The 14144-nt window shown below is 41.0% G+C and overlaps 1 protein-coding gene across 1 annotated transcript in view; it reads right to left on the reverse strand.

Moving 5' to 3' along the window:
- Window positions 1-14144, reverse strand: part of LOC131197664 (sodium channel protein type 5 subunit alpha-like) — a 391694-nt gene that overhangs the window by 71874 nt on the left and 305676 nt on the right. The window contains exon 19 of the mRNA XM_058182005.1: window positions 8382-8505. Coding sequence (XP_058037988.1) covers window positions 8382-8505 — 124 coding nt within the window. The remainder of the gene's footprint in view (window positions 1-8381; window positions 8506-14144) is intronic.

Raw genomic sequence — 14144 nt, forward strand, 5'->3', positions numbered from 1 at the left:
GAATTGAAGCCATGGAACTTGGAATCAAAATCTACCAAGCTAACCCAAGGCTTTCAATTCAGCACCATTAAAACATTTTTCCATGGTCCACTTCTGAGACCGGAAGTAAGTCATGATGAAGGTTAATTGGGGAAACAAAGAAGCAGGAGCTGCAGGACTTTTGGAAGGTAAGCAAGGGAAAATGTCTCCCAATCAGTTCCTTGGAATCAGGTCCCGCCCACCTCTAGCTTGCCAGTTGCACCATATTGTTTGATCTCTGGAGATGTCACTACAGAACATTCCTCTTAGCTTCATTTTGGTCACCATATTTGATGGTGCAAAGGTAAAACATCAGACACATTTTAGAGAAAGGGACAATTCCCTAGGTACAGTAAGCCTGTCAAGAATCATGATGCATCACTGGGTTCAGGCTAGTCTGGCGAGATATAACACCTATTCTCGCAAAACCCTAGTGACGGCGCATCCACAACTTCTGGAGGCAAGGCACTCCGCTGGTTAATTGTTCTCAGGAAACTTCTCAGTTCTAGGTTGGATCTCTCTTTAATGGTCTCCCGCCCATTACATCGTGTCCTACCCTCAAGGGCAGATGGGAATTTTAGATGGGAAATTTTCTTCCCTCATCTCCCAGCTGCAGGGGCATTGATTGCTGCCCTCAGCAGTTGCTACGCACTGCTAAGCCAACCTTTCGAATAACTTTGTGTAGTGTTTGTTGTTGTAGCAAGGAAGCTCTGGGGTTCCCATGATGTAGTCTGAGGAAGGGGATCTTGCTCTAAGGAAGGTGGAGGGGCCTTCCTGTGGGTGAAGGGGCCTCGGACAACACCCATTCTACTTTCATTTCATTGTAATGGAAAAATTTAAGGGAAACTGAATGGGCAAATGAATGGACAAAGGTATCAAAGATAGCATCCTAAATACTTGAATAAATATGTCATCTGCATGTTCATGATATATGAGATTCCAGGTGATTTCTTCCAGTAATAGTAACTGGAAGGTAGTAACACAGGGAAGAAAAGTTCTGTGAAATTGATAATTCATTTAAGAATACAACAAATGTCCCATCAACATTTTTTGAAAATAGGATAGAATAGAACAGAATTTTATTGGCCAAGTGTGATTGGACACACAAGGAATTTGTCTTGGTGCATATGCTCTCAGTGTACATAAAAGAAAAGATACGTTCATCAAGGTATAACATTTACAACACAACTGATGGTCAATATATCAATATAAATCATAAGGATTGCCAGCAACAAAGTTACAGTCAAACAGTCAAATGGTCCTCTAAGGTGGACCAGGGAAACTAGAACTGTCTCCATGAAAGGATCCATCTCCTATAAAATGATGCCTTGGCTGAAATTCTTGAAGCTATTGAGTAATCTAATAAGCAGAAATGGAAAAGCACTGTTGTCAAATTATTACTACAGAATCAACCAGCAGAGACTCACCCTGGTTCAGCCACCAAACTGAAGTCACTGTAGGTAATTCATATTGCACAGGAAACTGAAGGACTAGTAAAATAATTTAGCAACTTTCCTAAGCTAGGTACTTAGTAATTAAGTAGTTTCCTTTCCTTTCCTGAGCTGTGGTGGTGCAGTGTTTAGAATGCAGTATTGCAGGCTAACTCACTGCTCACAGCCAGCCAGGAGTTTGATCCTGATGGGTTGGAGATTGACTCAGCCTTCCGTCCTTCCGAGGTCGGTAGAATGAGGACCCAGATTATTGAGGGCAATAGGCTAACATTGTAAACTGCTTAGCAAGGACCGTAAAGCACTATGAAGCGGTGTATAAGGCTAAGTTGCTATTGATACATGACTTTGAACAGAAGCATTTGGAAAGAAAACCTCCAAGAGTTGCAGTAGACTGGCCTTGAGGGAAGGAGGAAGAGCTACTAAAGGAGGTCAGATAAAATAAACTTTTAGTACTGTAGAAAATGACTTACATAAGACTCTCCCTTGCTCTCAGAAAGGTAAAAGGAGGGAAGGAGGAAGTGAATTCAGACTAAAATATCTGTTAAAATATCTTTGCAATTGGCCCGGCGTGGTTTTGGCTTTTCCTAAAGGGCTGACAGTTGCATATACCCAAATATTCATTTCTGCTATACAGTTAGTCCTTGATTTACAACAGTTCATCTAGTGACTGTTCAAAATTATAACAGCACTGAAAAAAGTTACTTATGACCATTTTCACAATTACAGTCCTTGTAGCATCCTCATGATCATGTGATCAAAATTCAGATGTTTGGCAGCTGGTTCAGACTTATTTATTATTTATTTATTTATTTATTATTTAAATTTTTATACCGCCCTTCTCCCGAAGGACTCAGGGCGGTTCACAGCCAAGTAAAAAATACACAATACACTATAAATATTAAAATACAATTAAAAAAACTTATTAAATTGGCCACAATTAAAATTTAAAAACTAAAAACCCATTAAAAACCCCATAAACTTAAAAAACTAACCCAGTCCAGCACAGATGAATAAGTGAGTTTTAAGCTCGCGGCGAAAGGTTCGGAGGTCCGGAAGTTGACGAAGTCCTGGGGGGAGTTCGTTCCAGAGGGTGGGAGCCCCCACAGAGAAGGCCCTTCCCCTGGGTGTCGCCAGACGACACTGTCGCGCCGACGGCACCCTGAGGAGTCCCTCTCTGTGAGAGCGCACGGGTCGGTGAGAGGTATTCGGTAGCAGTAGGCGGTCCCGTAAGTAACCCGGCCCTATGCCATGGAGCGCTTTAAAGACGTTCACCAAAACCTTGAAGCGCACCCGGTTATGACCGTTGTTGTGTCCTAAGGGCATGTGATCCCCTTTTGCAGTCATTTGACAAGCAAAGTCAGTGGGAAGCCAGATTCACTTAACAACTGGGTTACTAACTTATCATCTGCTGTGATTTACTTAACAACTGTGGCAAGAAAGGTCTTAAAATGGGGGCAAAAGTCATGTATCAAATGCCTCCCTTAGCAACATAAATGGGCTCAACTGTGGTCATAAATTGAGGACTACCTGTATTTTGACATTTTCCATCAAGTGTATTAATGTTTGATTGCCGCATGGAAGCAAAACCACAAAGGAAACGTCTCAGATCTCAGGGCGTCTCCCTGTCCTATGGGGTTTCTGTTATCTCCTTCAATCATTTTTCACTGGCAGTTATCTCCAAGTAATCCCCTCAGAGCAGGCTTGCTCCCAAGTTAAATAATCCTTGGGGATGTGTATGCTTGCAGCTTTCTGACAGCTCATCACATCTTAGTCCCTATCTTGATTCTCCCATTTCCTGCTTCCACTCATAGCTCCCCAGGGAGCAATCAGCTGCAATGGAACTTCATGCCTTTTGAGTAATTACGTATATTAGAGGGAGAATTAAGAGTATTTTTCTCGGGTCTCATCTTTGCATTTTATTGGCAAGTAGAAGTGGGCTTCCCCCAAACCTGGAATGCTTTAGCCTTAAAAAAAATAAATTGTCAAATCATTTTATGCAATCAGCTAAAGGTTACAGAAAATGGCTGCAGATCACCAGGTTGGGAGGAGAGGAACTGGTGGGGAAACATAGATTTTATTGTCTAAAGAAATATCTCCATTTTTCTGCAAACAATCCTGTTAGGAGAATTAAGCAAGTTCAATAATAAAAATAAGAAAGAAAGCGTGGTTAGAAAAGAGGGTTAAATTCACTGTTACCCTGCACTTATAGTAAAAAACAACAGAATAAATATTTTCATCTAGAAAATGTAGACTTAGGGAAACTGTCCAAGATTTTTTTTTTTTTTGCCAAATTGGGGTGCCTCAACTAAGAAGTCCCAAGGTAGCCACCTTGGGACTGCTGCCCAAGGTAGCCACCCATATAATCTATGAGAAAAGAGATTCCTTGGTGAATCCCTGCACTGAATTAGTAATCTCAGACTGACCCCACTGGAGGCTGGTTAAGGGATTGGACAGGATCTAGGAGACCTGGATACAAGCCCTCCCTCAGTCATGGAAGCTAAGGGAGTAACTTTAAGCCAGCTATTATTTCATTCATCCAGATACATCTCAAAGTTTTGCTACTGTGGGGGAAAATTGATGGACAGAATGCTATGTATGCTACCTTCATCTCTTGGGAAAAGGATATTCATTCCATCCATCCATCCATCCATCCATCCATCCATCCATCCATCCATCCATCCATCATCTATCTATCTATCTATCTATCTATCTATCTATCTATCTATCTATCTATCTATCTATCTATCTATCTATCTATCTATCTCTGCTTATCTGGGTGTTGATTTCTGGTGAGGAGGTGTTTTGATCTTTGTTTATCACTGTGTGCCTCTTGATGGCTTATTTGTTTGAGTGCCAAGCTCCAGGACTTCTGTGACATTTTTGGACTTGGTTTAGTCTAAGATGCTCACAGTTTTCCAGCTGAAACTATGGTTAAGTCTATCCATGTATTGTGAAATTAAGAAGTTTCATCATGACTTTTTCTGCCAGTTGGTGCCAGCTGGTGTTCATGTATAGCGCTCCATATGTCCTGCTGGCCACGTGACCAGGGAAATGTCTTCCAACAGCGCTGGCTCAATGGCCTTGAAATGGAGATGAGCACCACCGCCCTAGAGTTGGCAATGACTAGAGGAGTAAAATCCTCAGAGACTCCTTTACTTTTTTTTTTTTTTTAAGAGCACAAATGCTTATCTTGGTTTTGGTGCTGGGAGTCTTGAACGGAAGCAGAATTTCAATGAATTTGAAATGTTTGAATGGGTCGTTCTCATATTTATTCTTCCTGCTTTAATCCATTAAATGTTTAAGGAACATATTTTTTTCACATTCCTGGGGTTTATTAGATTGCTTGGTACAGCAATTTTAAGAACTGTGAAGGGTAACTCATCCTGTTTTTAATCAGTAGGACTCCAAAACAGATAAATTGACATAGTCCTTGCTAAATTGAAATTTTACACATGAAACTCTGACTTTGTTATTATTGACAGGAGAGAATATTAATATAAGTACACATTCTAATCTAAACCATTTATGTGAATGCAGAATTCTCACTCTGCAAATAAGGGAAGGGCTCGCATAGAGGTAGTCCTTGACTTACAACAGTTCTTTTTTTTTATTTCTTTTTGTCACAACAGTATACACAAACAATTATCATAGATAAAACAACATATCTTGAAGAAAAAAATATATATAAATGTTTTCTGAGGTTTTCGCGGGTGTTTGTATGTAGGTCTTTGGTTATTCGGGTTTTCTCCAGCATAAAATTGGAAGTGTCTTGGCGACGTTTTGACGAAGTCTCATTCGAATGTTTCGGTTTGGTTATTTGAATAACCAAAGACCTACATATATATATATATATATATATATATATATATATATATATATATATATATATATATTACATATATATGTAAAAAAAATATGCATCAACTATATTAATTTGATATAATGAAGGGAACAATAGGACAGGAACGGTAGGCACTTTTGTGCTCTTATGCATGCCCCTTATTTCATTCAGTAATTGTTCATTTAGTGACTGTTCAAAATTACAATAATACTGAAAAAAGTGACTTATGACTGTTTTTCACACTTACAACCATTGCAGCATCTTTATGGTCACATGATTAAAATCCAGATGCTTGACAACTGGTTCATATTTATGATAACTGCAGTATCCTGGAATCATGTGATCACCTTTTGTGACTTCCTTCCAAGTAAAGCCAATGAAGAAGCCAGAGTCACTTCACATCCGTGCGACTACTTTAATAACTGCAGTGATTCGCTTAACAATTTTGGCACGAAAGGTCGTAAAATGGGGCAAAACTCACTTAACAAATTTATTGTTTAACCATAGAAATTTTGGACACAATCATGGTCATAAGCCGAGGACTACCTATTTTACAATGGTATTTATAGAGACTTATATATTTTTTCTATACTCCAGAAACCCAACCCTTTCCTCCAATGCAGTCTCATTCAGTTTTGTTTATGCTATTCCATGGTACTCTAAGCCATGTTCTGATGAACCAAGACTTGATGAAAGATTTGGCAAGCCCGGTCACTAACCAAGATTTACAAAACACAATAACTGAGTTCCAACCATTGATGGAGCCAAACTGAGTGGGGCCTGCCAGTGAAGATGTAGTGCAGAAATAAGGAAACCAGCTCTTCAGAAGTTGTCATAATCTCCTTTCACTGATTGCTGCTAATGGAAGATAATGGGAGCTGAGTTCCCACACCATCTGGAATGTCAGACTTGCTCAGTGTAAAAGAGTTTAGAGCTGGCCATGGGAATAGGGAAGGAATTTAATAAGTCATTTAGGGAGAAATTTCAGAAAAGGTTACCAGAAACTCAAAATAATGTCATTTTAATTTTGTTTAGTATAAGATGGGACACAGAGGAACTTGCACAGCTTTTTGAGATTCCGCTATTCTATTTCATCACGGGGAAAAAAAATAGTAATCCTGGGATCCCTGCTTTTTGATTTGAAGGGGTGATTCTCAACTGGGAAGAGAAAGATGGATTGGGACAGAATGAGAAGGGTGGAAGGGAATGATGCAGGGGTGAAATGCTCCCGGATCGGACCGGATCGCGCGATCCGGTAGCGATGGCGGCGGGTGGATCAGAGAACCGGTAGCAATAATCCCTGCCCCCCCCACCCGCCCATGCCCAGCTCAGCCGCGCGATCATCAGAGGTTGTTTTTTTTTTTAAAGCATTTTTTCGGCTGAAGAAAAAATGCTTTAAAAGTTTTTTTAAAAAAGAGCCTTTAATGATCGCGCAGCTCAGCTGTGTGCTGGCCAAAAAATGGGGGGGGGAGTCCGTTTTTCCTCCCAGCAGGCTTCCTTGAAGTTTCCCTGAAGCCTGCTGGGAGGAAAAACGGACTCTCCCCCACCCCGTTTTTTGGCTTGCTTAGCAAGCCTGCTGGAAGAGAAACGGACTTCCCACCCACACCCACCCCGTTTTTTGGCTTGCCTAGCAAGCCTGCTGGAAGGGAAAACGGTGTGTGTGTGGGGGGGGTGTTCGTTTTTGAGAGAGAGAGAGAAAGAAAGGGAGGAAGGGAGGACTACAAACCTGGCATTAGACATAGCTTCAGAGGATAATCCAGGGCTGGAAGGGACCTGGAGGTCATCTAGTCCAACCCTGTCCAGCAGGACATTGCTAGTGGGTTTCTGTTGTTTGATCCCCCAGTCACATAGCCATGCCCACCCAGTCACATGAATCCCCCACCAAGCCATGCCCCACCAAGCCACGTCCACAGAACCGGTAGCAAAAAAAATTAGATTTCACCCCTGGAATGATGTAAAGAAGGACAGGAAAGGGAAACAGAAACAGAAACTAATAAAAGACAGACAAGCCAAAAAGAATTAAGGAGAAAGGAGTGTTTGGTGAAGGAACACTTCCTTCTTGCCTTCCTTCCATCTCTCTGCTTTATGAGAATGTAAATCTCCCAAGGATTCCAAGCAAAGAAGCCTTTTTTGGGGACAGAAGCTGAGCCTATATTCTATTCCATGTATCTATGACTTCCAACATCAGTTTGGTCTAGCGGTTAGGATACTAGAGTAGAAGGCAGAAGACAGTGAGTTCTAGTTCAGGGGTCCCCAAATCCTGGGCCATGGCCTGGTATTGGACCACAGCCTATTGGGAACTGGGCCAGGCAATGGAGGGTGATTGGGAGAGTGCCTGAAACTCCATTTGCACAAGTAGCAGGTGCACATGCCCTGTACAGTTTGCGCAGAACCTCTCCCCACCCTTCCACCACCGGTACTGCCAGCATGACTGGTCTGCAGAGCCAGAAATATTAGGCATGGGTGACTTTGGGCCAAACATCAGGAGACTGTGAATTCTAGTACTGCTTTAGGCATGAAAGCCAGCTGGGTGGACTTTGGATCAATCCCTCACTCTCAGCCCAATCCACCTCACAGAGTTGTTGTCAGGAAAAGAGGAAAAGGAAAGAGTATTAGGTATATTTGCTGCCTTATTTATAAGAATAATAAAGGTGGAATAAAAATAATAGTCATTCTATGTTTCATTCAGGCATGTGAAGGTTATTCTTGGCTAGGAAATGCAAGAGAGACAGCTGCAAACCTGCCAGCATATAAAGAAAGACGGTATCACTGAACTATGATCTAGAGTAATCTTTTCCTGGGTTATCTCACCAGGCTCAATGAAAATGAGCAGGGTTGTTTGTTTGTTTGTTTTGCTGGGGCTCAAAGAATTTGGTTAGAGTTTTGTTATAGCAATGCAAAGAGAAAGTTGCTAAACCAGAGTTCAATTTTTAAGCTATTCTTTAACCAGCCAAAAATCCAGCAATCACTTCCTTTCAAAGGTTGCAATTCCCCAGCTACCCAGCCCTAATCCAAGCTGCCTTTGTGCTCCTGAGTTGTTCCAGTCAAGAGAAGAACAGGTCAATCCTTACTTTCTGGAAGGCAATCTTCAGGATCCAGCAGTTCTTCTGCCAGTTCGGGCATCTGTTCCAGAAGCTCTGAGGGAATTGCCAAATCCACTGTACTTCCTTCTGACAGGCTGATTTCATCGAATTTCTAGGGAAGAAAGAAGAGCAGAGACTTCATCATCCAGTATTATGGAAGTGCCTGGGACTTCCATAACAACGCTGCCTGTGTTGCATGATTCAGTCATCTCTGAGAAGGATAAAAACATAGAATAACAGAGTTAGAAGGGGCCTTGGAGGTCTCTGAGTCCAACCCCCCGCTCAAGCAGGAGATTAATACCATTCCAGACAAATGGCTGTCCAGTCTTTTTTTGAAAGCCTCCAGTGACGGAGCACCCACAACTTCTGGAGGCAAGATGTTCCACTGGCTGATTGGAAAGAAATTCACATGGCTGCTATGTGGGAAAGGGTGGCGCATGCAAACACATGAACAAAAACCAAAATTATAGAGAAATGCAACTCTTTTAAAATACTAGAAGTATTTTAAAACTTCAGTGCTCAATTGTCTCTGGGATGTTATTTAACAACCATAGGAAGCCACTAGTAGAGGTCATTTGTCAGTTTGAAATGAAGCATCTTCCTACAGAAGACCAGATGACTGTGTGCTGCTAAAGTTATTTCAGAGAGACACAGTTACCAACAACAAGGGGAATGCAAGGTAAAATATGATGGGGAGAATATTATTTAATTATTATATTTGTATCCCTCCTTTATTATTTTTTCAAATAACTCAAGGCAGTGAATATATGCAACACATCTTCCTCTTCCTATTTTCCCCTATAAGAACAATCTTATAAGGTGGGTTACACAGAGAAAGAGTGACTGTCACCTATCTGGCTTTCATGCCTAAGGCAGGACTGGAACTTACCATCTCCTGGTGATTGATCCAAAACAAACCAGCTGGCTTTCTTGCCTAAGGTGGGATTTGAACTCACTCTCTCCTGTTTCTAAACTGGTGCTTTAACCACTAGACTATTGGTATAATTAGATATGCCATTATTCCAATGAAATTCATCACCCTCTCATTTAAAATTGCTACCTATATAATTGGCTCTGGAGTGGTAGAACGCCCTGCTATTAAAAAAACCCCAAACCCTAAGATCCTAACCTTTGAAACCACTCCTTCATATTTGGAAAAGAAAGGCACATCAGCCGAGTTCACAAAATAACTAGGCTAAAGTAGAATTGGATGGCTGCGATTTAGCAAGTTGCAGGAAACCAGACTTTGTCTTAATATGCTTTGTAAATCAGATTGTCACATTATGTCATAATAATGTAAGTGATATGTCTGGGCACAGAGTGCTATGTGAACCCAGCAACTATTTTCTAACGCAGGTTTGGGTTTCAGTATATTATTCCCAGGACTATCAAAAAAATCAAGACAAGGTTGCAACTGTATTATTGAACCTAAACCATTTTTTTGGGTGCACTGAAACACAAATAAAAAGGGACAAGGCTTCAATCATGTGGGCGCCACCCCCCGTTTTTACTATTTTGATATCCCCCATTCTCAGATGTTACTGGTTGTGCCTATTGCTTCATTCTTCTACTTTGGCTGCGACAAATATACACAATTAGCTTGGAGTAAGCCCACTGAAAGCAACTGAAATTAAATTCTGAATATAAGATTACTCAGTTAAGAATTTCATGTGATGAGGTTCAGGAATGCAATATTTGGGGGGAAATTACAACAGGTAGCTCTCAACTTACAACCACAAATGAGCCCACTTTTGCTAAGTTAAGCATTTGTTAAGTGACCCATTTTACGATCTTGCTTGCCACTGTCGTTATGTGAATCATTGCAGTTAAGTTAGTAACATGGTTGTTAAATGATGCTGGCTTTTCCATTGCTGGGCAGAAGGTCGCACAAGGTGGTCATTTGACTCCAGGACAGTACAACTGTCATAAATACATGCCAGTTTCAAGTGTCTGAAATTTTGGTAACATGACCATGGGATGCTACAATAGTCAGGAGTATGAAAAATGGCCATGTCACTATTTTCAATGCCATTGTAACTTTGTTGCTCGTATCATTACAATTTATACTGATATTGTTTCCTGATTGCTTATTTGTAGCCTATGACTATCATTAAGTGTTGTAAGAATAGAATAGAATAGAATAGAATAGAATAGAATAGAATAGAATAGAATAGAATAGAATAGAATAGAATTTATTGGCCAAGTGTGATTGGACACACAAGGAATTTGCCTTGGTGCATATGCTCTCAGTGTACATAAAAGAAAAGATACGTTCATCAAGGTACAACATTTACAACACAAATGATGGTCAATATATCAATATAAATCATAAGGATTGCCAGCAACAAGTTATAGTCATACAGTCATAAGTGGAAAGAGATTGGTGATGGGAACGATGAGAAGATTAATAGTAGTGCAGATTTAGTAAATAGTTTGACAGTGTTGAGGGAATTATTTGTTTAGCAGAGTGATGGCCTTCGGGAAAAACTGTTCTTGTGTCTAGTTGTTCTGGTGTGCAGTGCTCTATAGCGTCGTTTTGAGGGTAGGAGTTGAAACAGTTTATGTCCAGGATGTGAGGGATCTGTAAATATTTTCACGGCCCTCTTCTTGATTCGTGCAGTATACAGGTCCTCAATGGAAGGCAGGTTGGTAGCAATTATTTTTTCTGCAGTTCTAATTATCCTCTGAAGTCTGTGTCTTTCTTGTTGGGTTGCAGAACCAAACCAGACAGTTATAGAGGTGCAAATGACAGACTCAATAATTCCTCTGTAGAACTGGATCAGCAGCTCCTTGGGCAGTTTGAGCTTACTGAGTTGGCGCAGAAAGAACATTCTTTGTTGTCCTTTTTTAATGATGTTTTTGATGTTAGCTGTCCATTTTAGATCTTGCGATATGATAGAACCTAGAAATTTGAAGGTTTCTACTGTTGATACTGTGTTGTCAAGTATTGTGAGAGGTGGAAGTATGGAAGGGTTTCTCCTAAAGTCTACCACCATTTCTACGGTTTTGAGTGTGTTCAGTTCCAGATTGTTTTGGTTGCACCACAAGGCTAGTCGTTCGACCTCACGTCTATATGCGGATTCATCATTGTCTCGAATGAGACCAATCACTGTTGTGTCATCTGCGAACTTCAGTAGCTTAACAGATGGATCATTGGAGATGCAGTCATTGGTATACAGAGAGAAGAGAAGTGGGGAGAGCACACAGCCTTGGGGGCCCCCTGTGCTAATTGTACAGGTATTTGATGTGATCTTGCTTAGCTTCACCTGCTGCTTCCTGTTTGTTAGGAAGCTTGTGATCCACTTACAAGTCTGTTCCGGTACCTGTAGCTGGTTTAGCTTAGTTAGAAGAATGTCTGGAATGATGGTATTGAATGCTGAACTAAAGTCTACAAAGAGGACCCTTGCATAGGTCTTTGGAGACTCAAGATGTTGTAGGATGTAGTGCAGAGCCATATTAACAGCATCATCTGTTGATCTATTTGCTCGATATGCAAATTGCAAGGGGTCTAACAGTGGATCCATAATGGTTTTCAAGTGGGACAGCACTAGCCTTTCAAAGGCTTTCATGACTACAGATGTTAGAGCAACTGGTCTGTAGTCATTCAGTTCCTTGATGGTGGGCTTCTTCGGCACTGGGATGATAGTAGAGCGTTTGAAGCAAGAAGGAACATAACACATCTCTAGTGATTTATTGAAGATATGGGTGAAGATGGGGGCCAATTGGTCAGCACAGACTTTTAAGCAAGAAGGAGTTATCTTGTCTGGGCCTGGAGCTTTTCCTGGCTTTTGTCTGTGAAATAGGTCCTGCACTTCCTATTTATTTATTTATTTATTTATTTATTTATTTATTTATTTATTTATTTATTTATTTATTTATTTATTTATTTATTTATTTATTTATTTATTTATTTATTTATTTATGTGTTGTACCTTGATGAAGGTATCTTTTCTTTTATGTACACTGAGAGCATATACACCAAGACAAATTCTTTGTGTGTCCAATCACACTTGGGCAATAAAAAATCTGTCCTATCCTATCCTATCCTATCCTATCCGTAAATGAATGGTTGTAAGTCGAGGATTACCTGTATTTAGCTCCATGTGCTGATGTAAGTATCTAGGAGTTTTATAGTCTCCTCACCCTCTCAAAGAGCAAATTCCTGCACTAATAAACTTTTACTTTCAGAGAAGGAGATTGGAAGTCATTTCTTAAAGTATCAGGATCTCTCATCCTCAAAGCAGGTACCCTAACTGGGACAAGAACAAAATTCAAAGGTCCCCAATGTCTCTGGGGATTCCCGGCATAGAATCTGAAAAGAAGTAAAAGGCAGCGATCCCAACAGAAAGAAGGAACAGATTGAATTAAATCGGGTAAACAGAGAATAAACAGGGTCTGCAGCAAGAATTACCAGGCAGCCACAAAAGGAAAGATTATAATATTTGTGGAGCTCAGCAGCACAGCCACAGGGGGGATAGATGAGAAACCCAAAACAAAGAAACACAATTAAAAACATGCACAGTAAGAGATGAGAGCTCTTTCAAAGTAAAAGAATGTGTCTGCTACATTCTGGGGAAGGGGAGGAGATGAAACGTTTTGTGGGATCACAACGGAAAGCTGTGCCATCTTTATCACGACTTAAAAACTTAGGAGGACAGCAGCCATTCAAACTAGTAGATTTTTTAAAAAATTATTGCAGTTTATGTTATTTATTTACATCCCGCCTTTTAGAGCAGCGGTCTCGCAACCTTTTGGGCATCAGGGATCAGTTCCGTGGAGAGAGATTTTTCTATGGACCGGAGGGGTGTGCGGTTTTGTGCGCTGCCTGCGTCTTGTGGATGGCCTTTGCTTGTTTGCGCAGCCTGGTTTCTGGCATGCCAGTGCTGGTCCACGGACCAGGGGTTGGGGACCCCTGTTTTAGAGGATATGAGATGGCTCAGCAGTTAGGATTGAGCTTATCAGGTGGAAAGCTTACAATCTAGGTTCAAAACCTGAGTATCGCGTCTTAGGGTGAGCTCCCGTTACTTGCCTCAGCTCCTGCCCACCCAGCAGTTCGAAAGCATGCAAATGCAAGTAGATAAATAGGTACCAGTTTGGTGGGAGAGCAACGCATGCAATCATGCTGGTCACATGACCAGGGAAGCCTCATTGGACAATGATGGCTAGGAAATGCTGATGAGCACCACCCCGTGACTGAATGGGGAAATCTTTTCCTTTTTTGTTTTTATCCTGCCTTTATTTTTTAAAAAAACAACAGGGCAAACTTAATCTAAACTCCTTCCTCCCCCTATTTTCCTCACAACAACCCTGTGAGGTGAGTTGGGCTGAGAGAAAGTGACTGGTACAATGTCCCCCAGCTGGCTTTCCTGCCTAAGGGGGTCTAGAACACACAATCTCCTAATGATTGGCCAAAGTCACCCGGTAGCTTTCCTGATTTAAGGCAGGACTAGAACTCACAGTCTCCTGTTTTCTGGCCTGGTTTGTCTCAACGACTAGGTTTAACTGCTCCCCTTAAACAAAAAAGATGACCCAAACAGATAGAAAGCAATCCCTGGCCCTTTTATTGGGCTGGAGGGAGAGAGGTTAAAAGGAAATATCCACATAACATTTGATCAGTAGCCTAAGTAGAAGCAAACCTGTGCTTTTGCTGTGCTTGGCTAATAAGTGCTCAGCTAATGGATAACTAATGGAAAAAGCACTCAAAGCATCTTTTTCCAAAGAGGAAGATGGCTTTAAAATGACTCCACTCCT

Source organism: Ahaetulla prasina, chromosome 4 (genome assembly GCF_028640845.1).
Source record: "Ahaetulla prasina isolate Xishuangbanna chromosome 4, ASM2864084v1, whole genome shotgun sequence".
In the NCBI taxonomy this organism is placed as follows: Eukaryota; Metazoa; Chordata; class Lepidosauria; order Squamata; family Colubridae; genus Ahaetulla; species Ahaetulla prasina.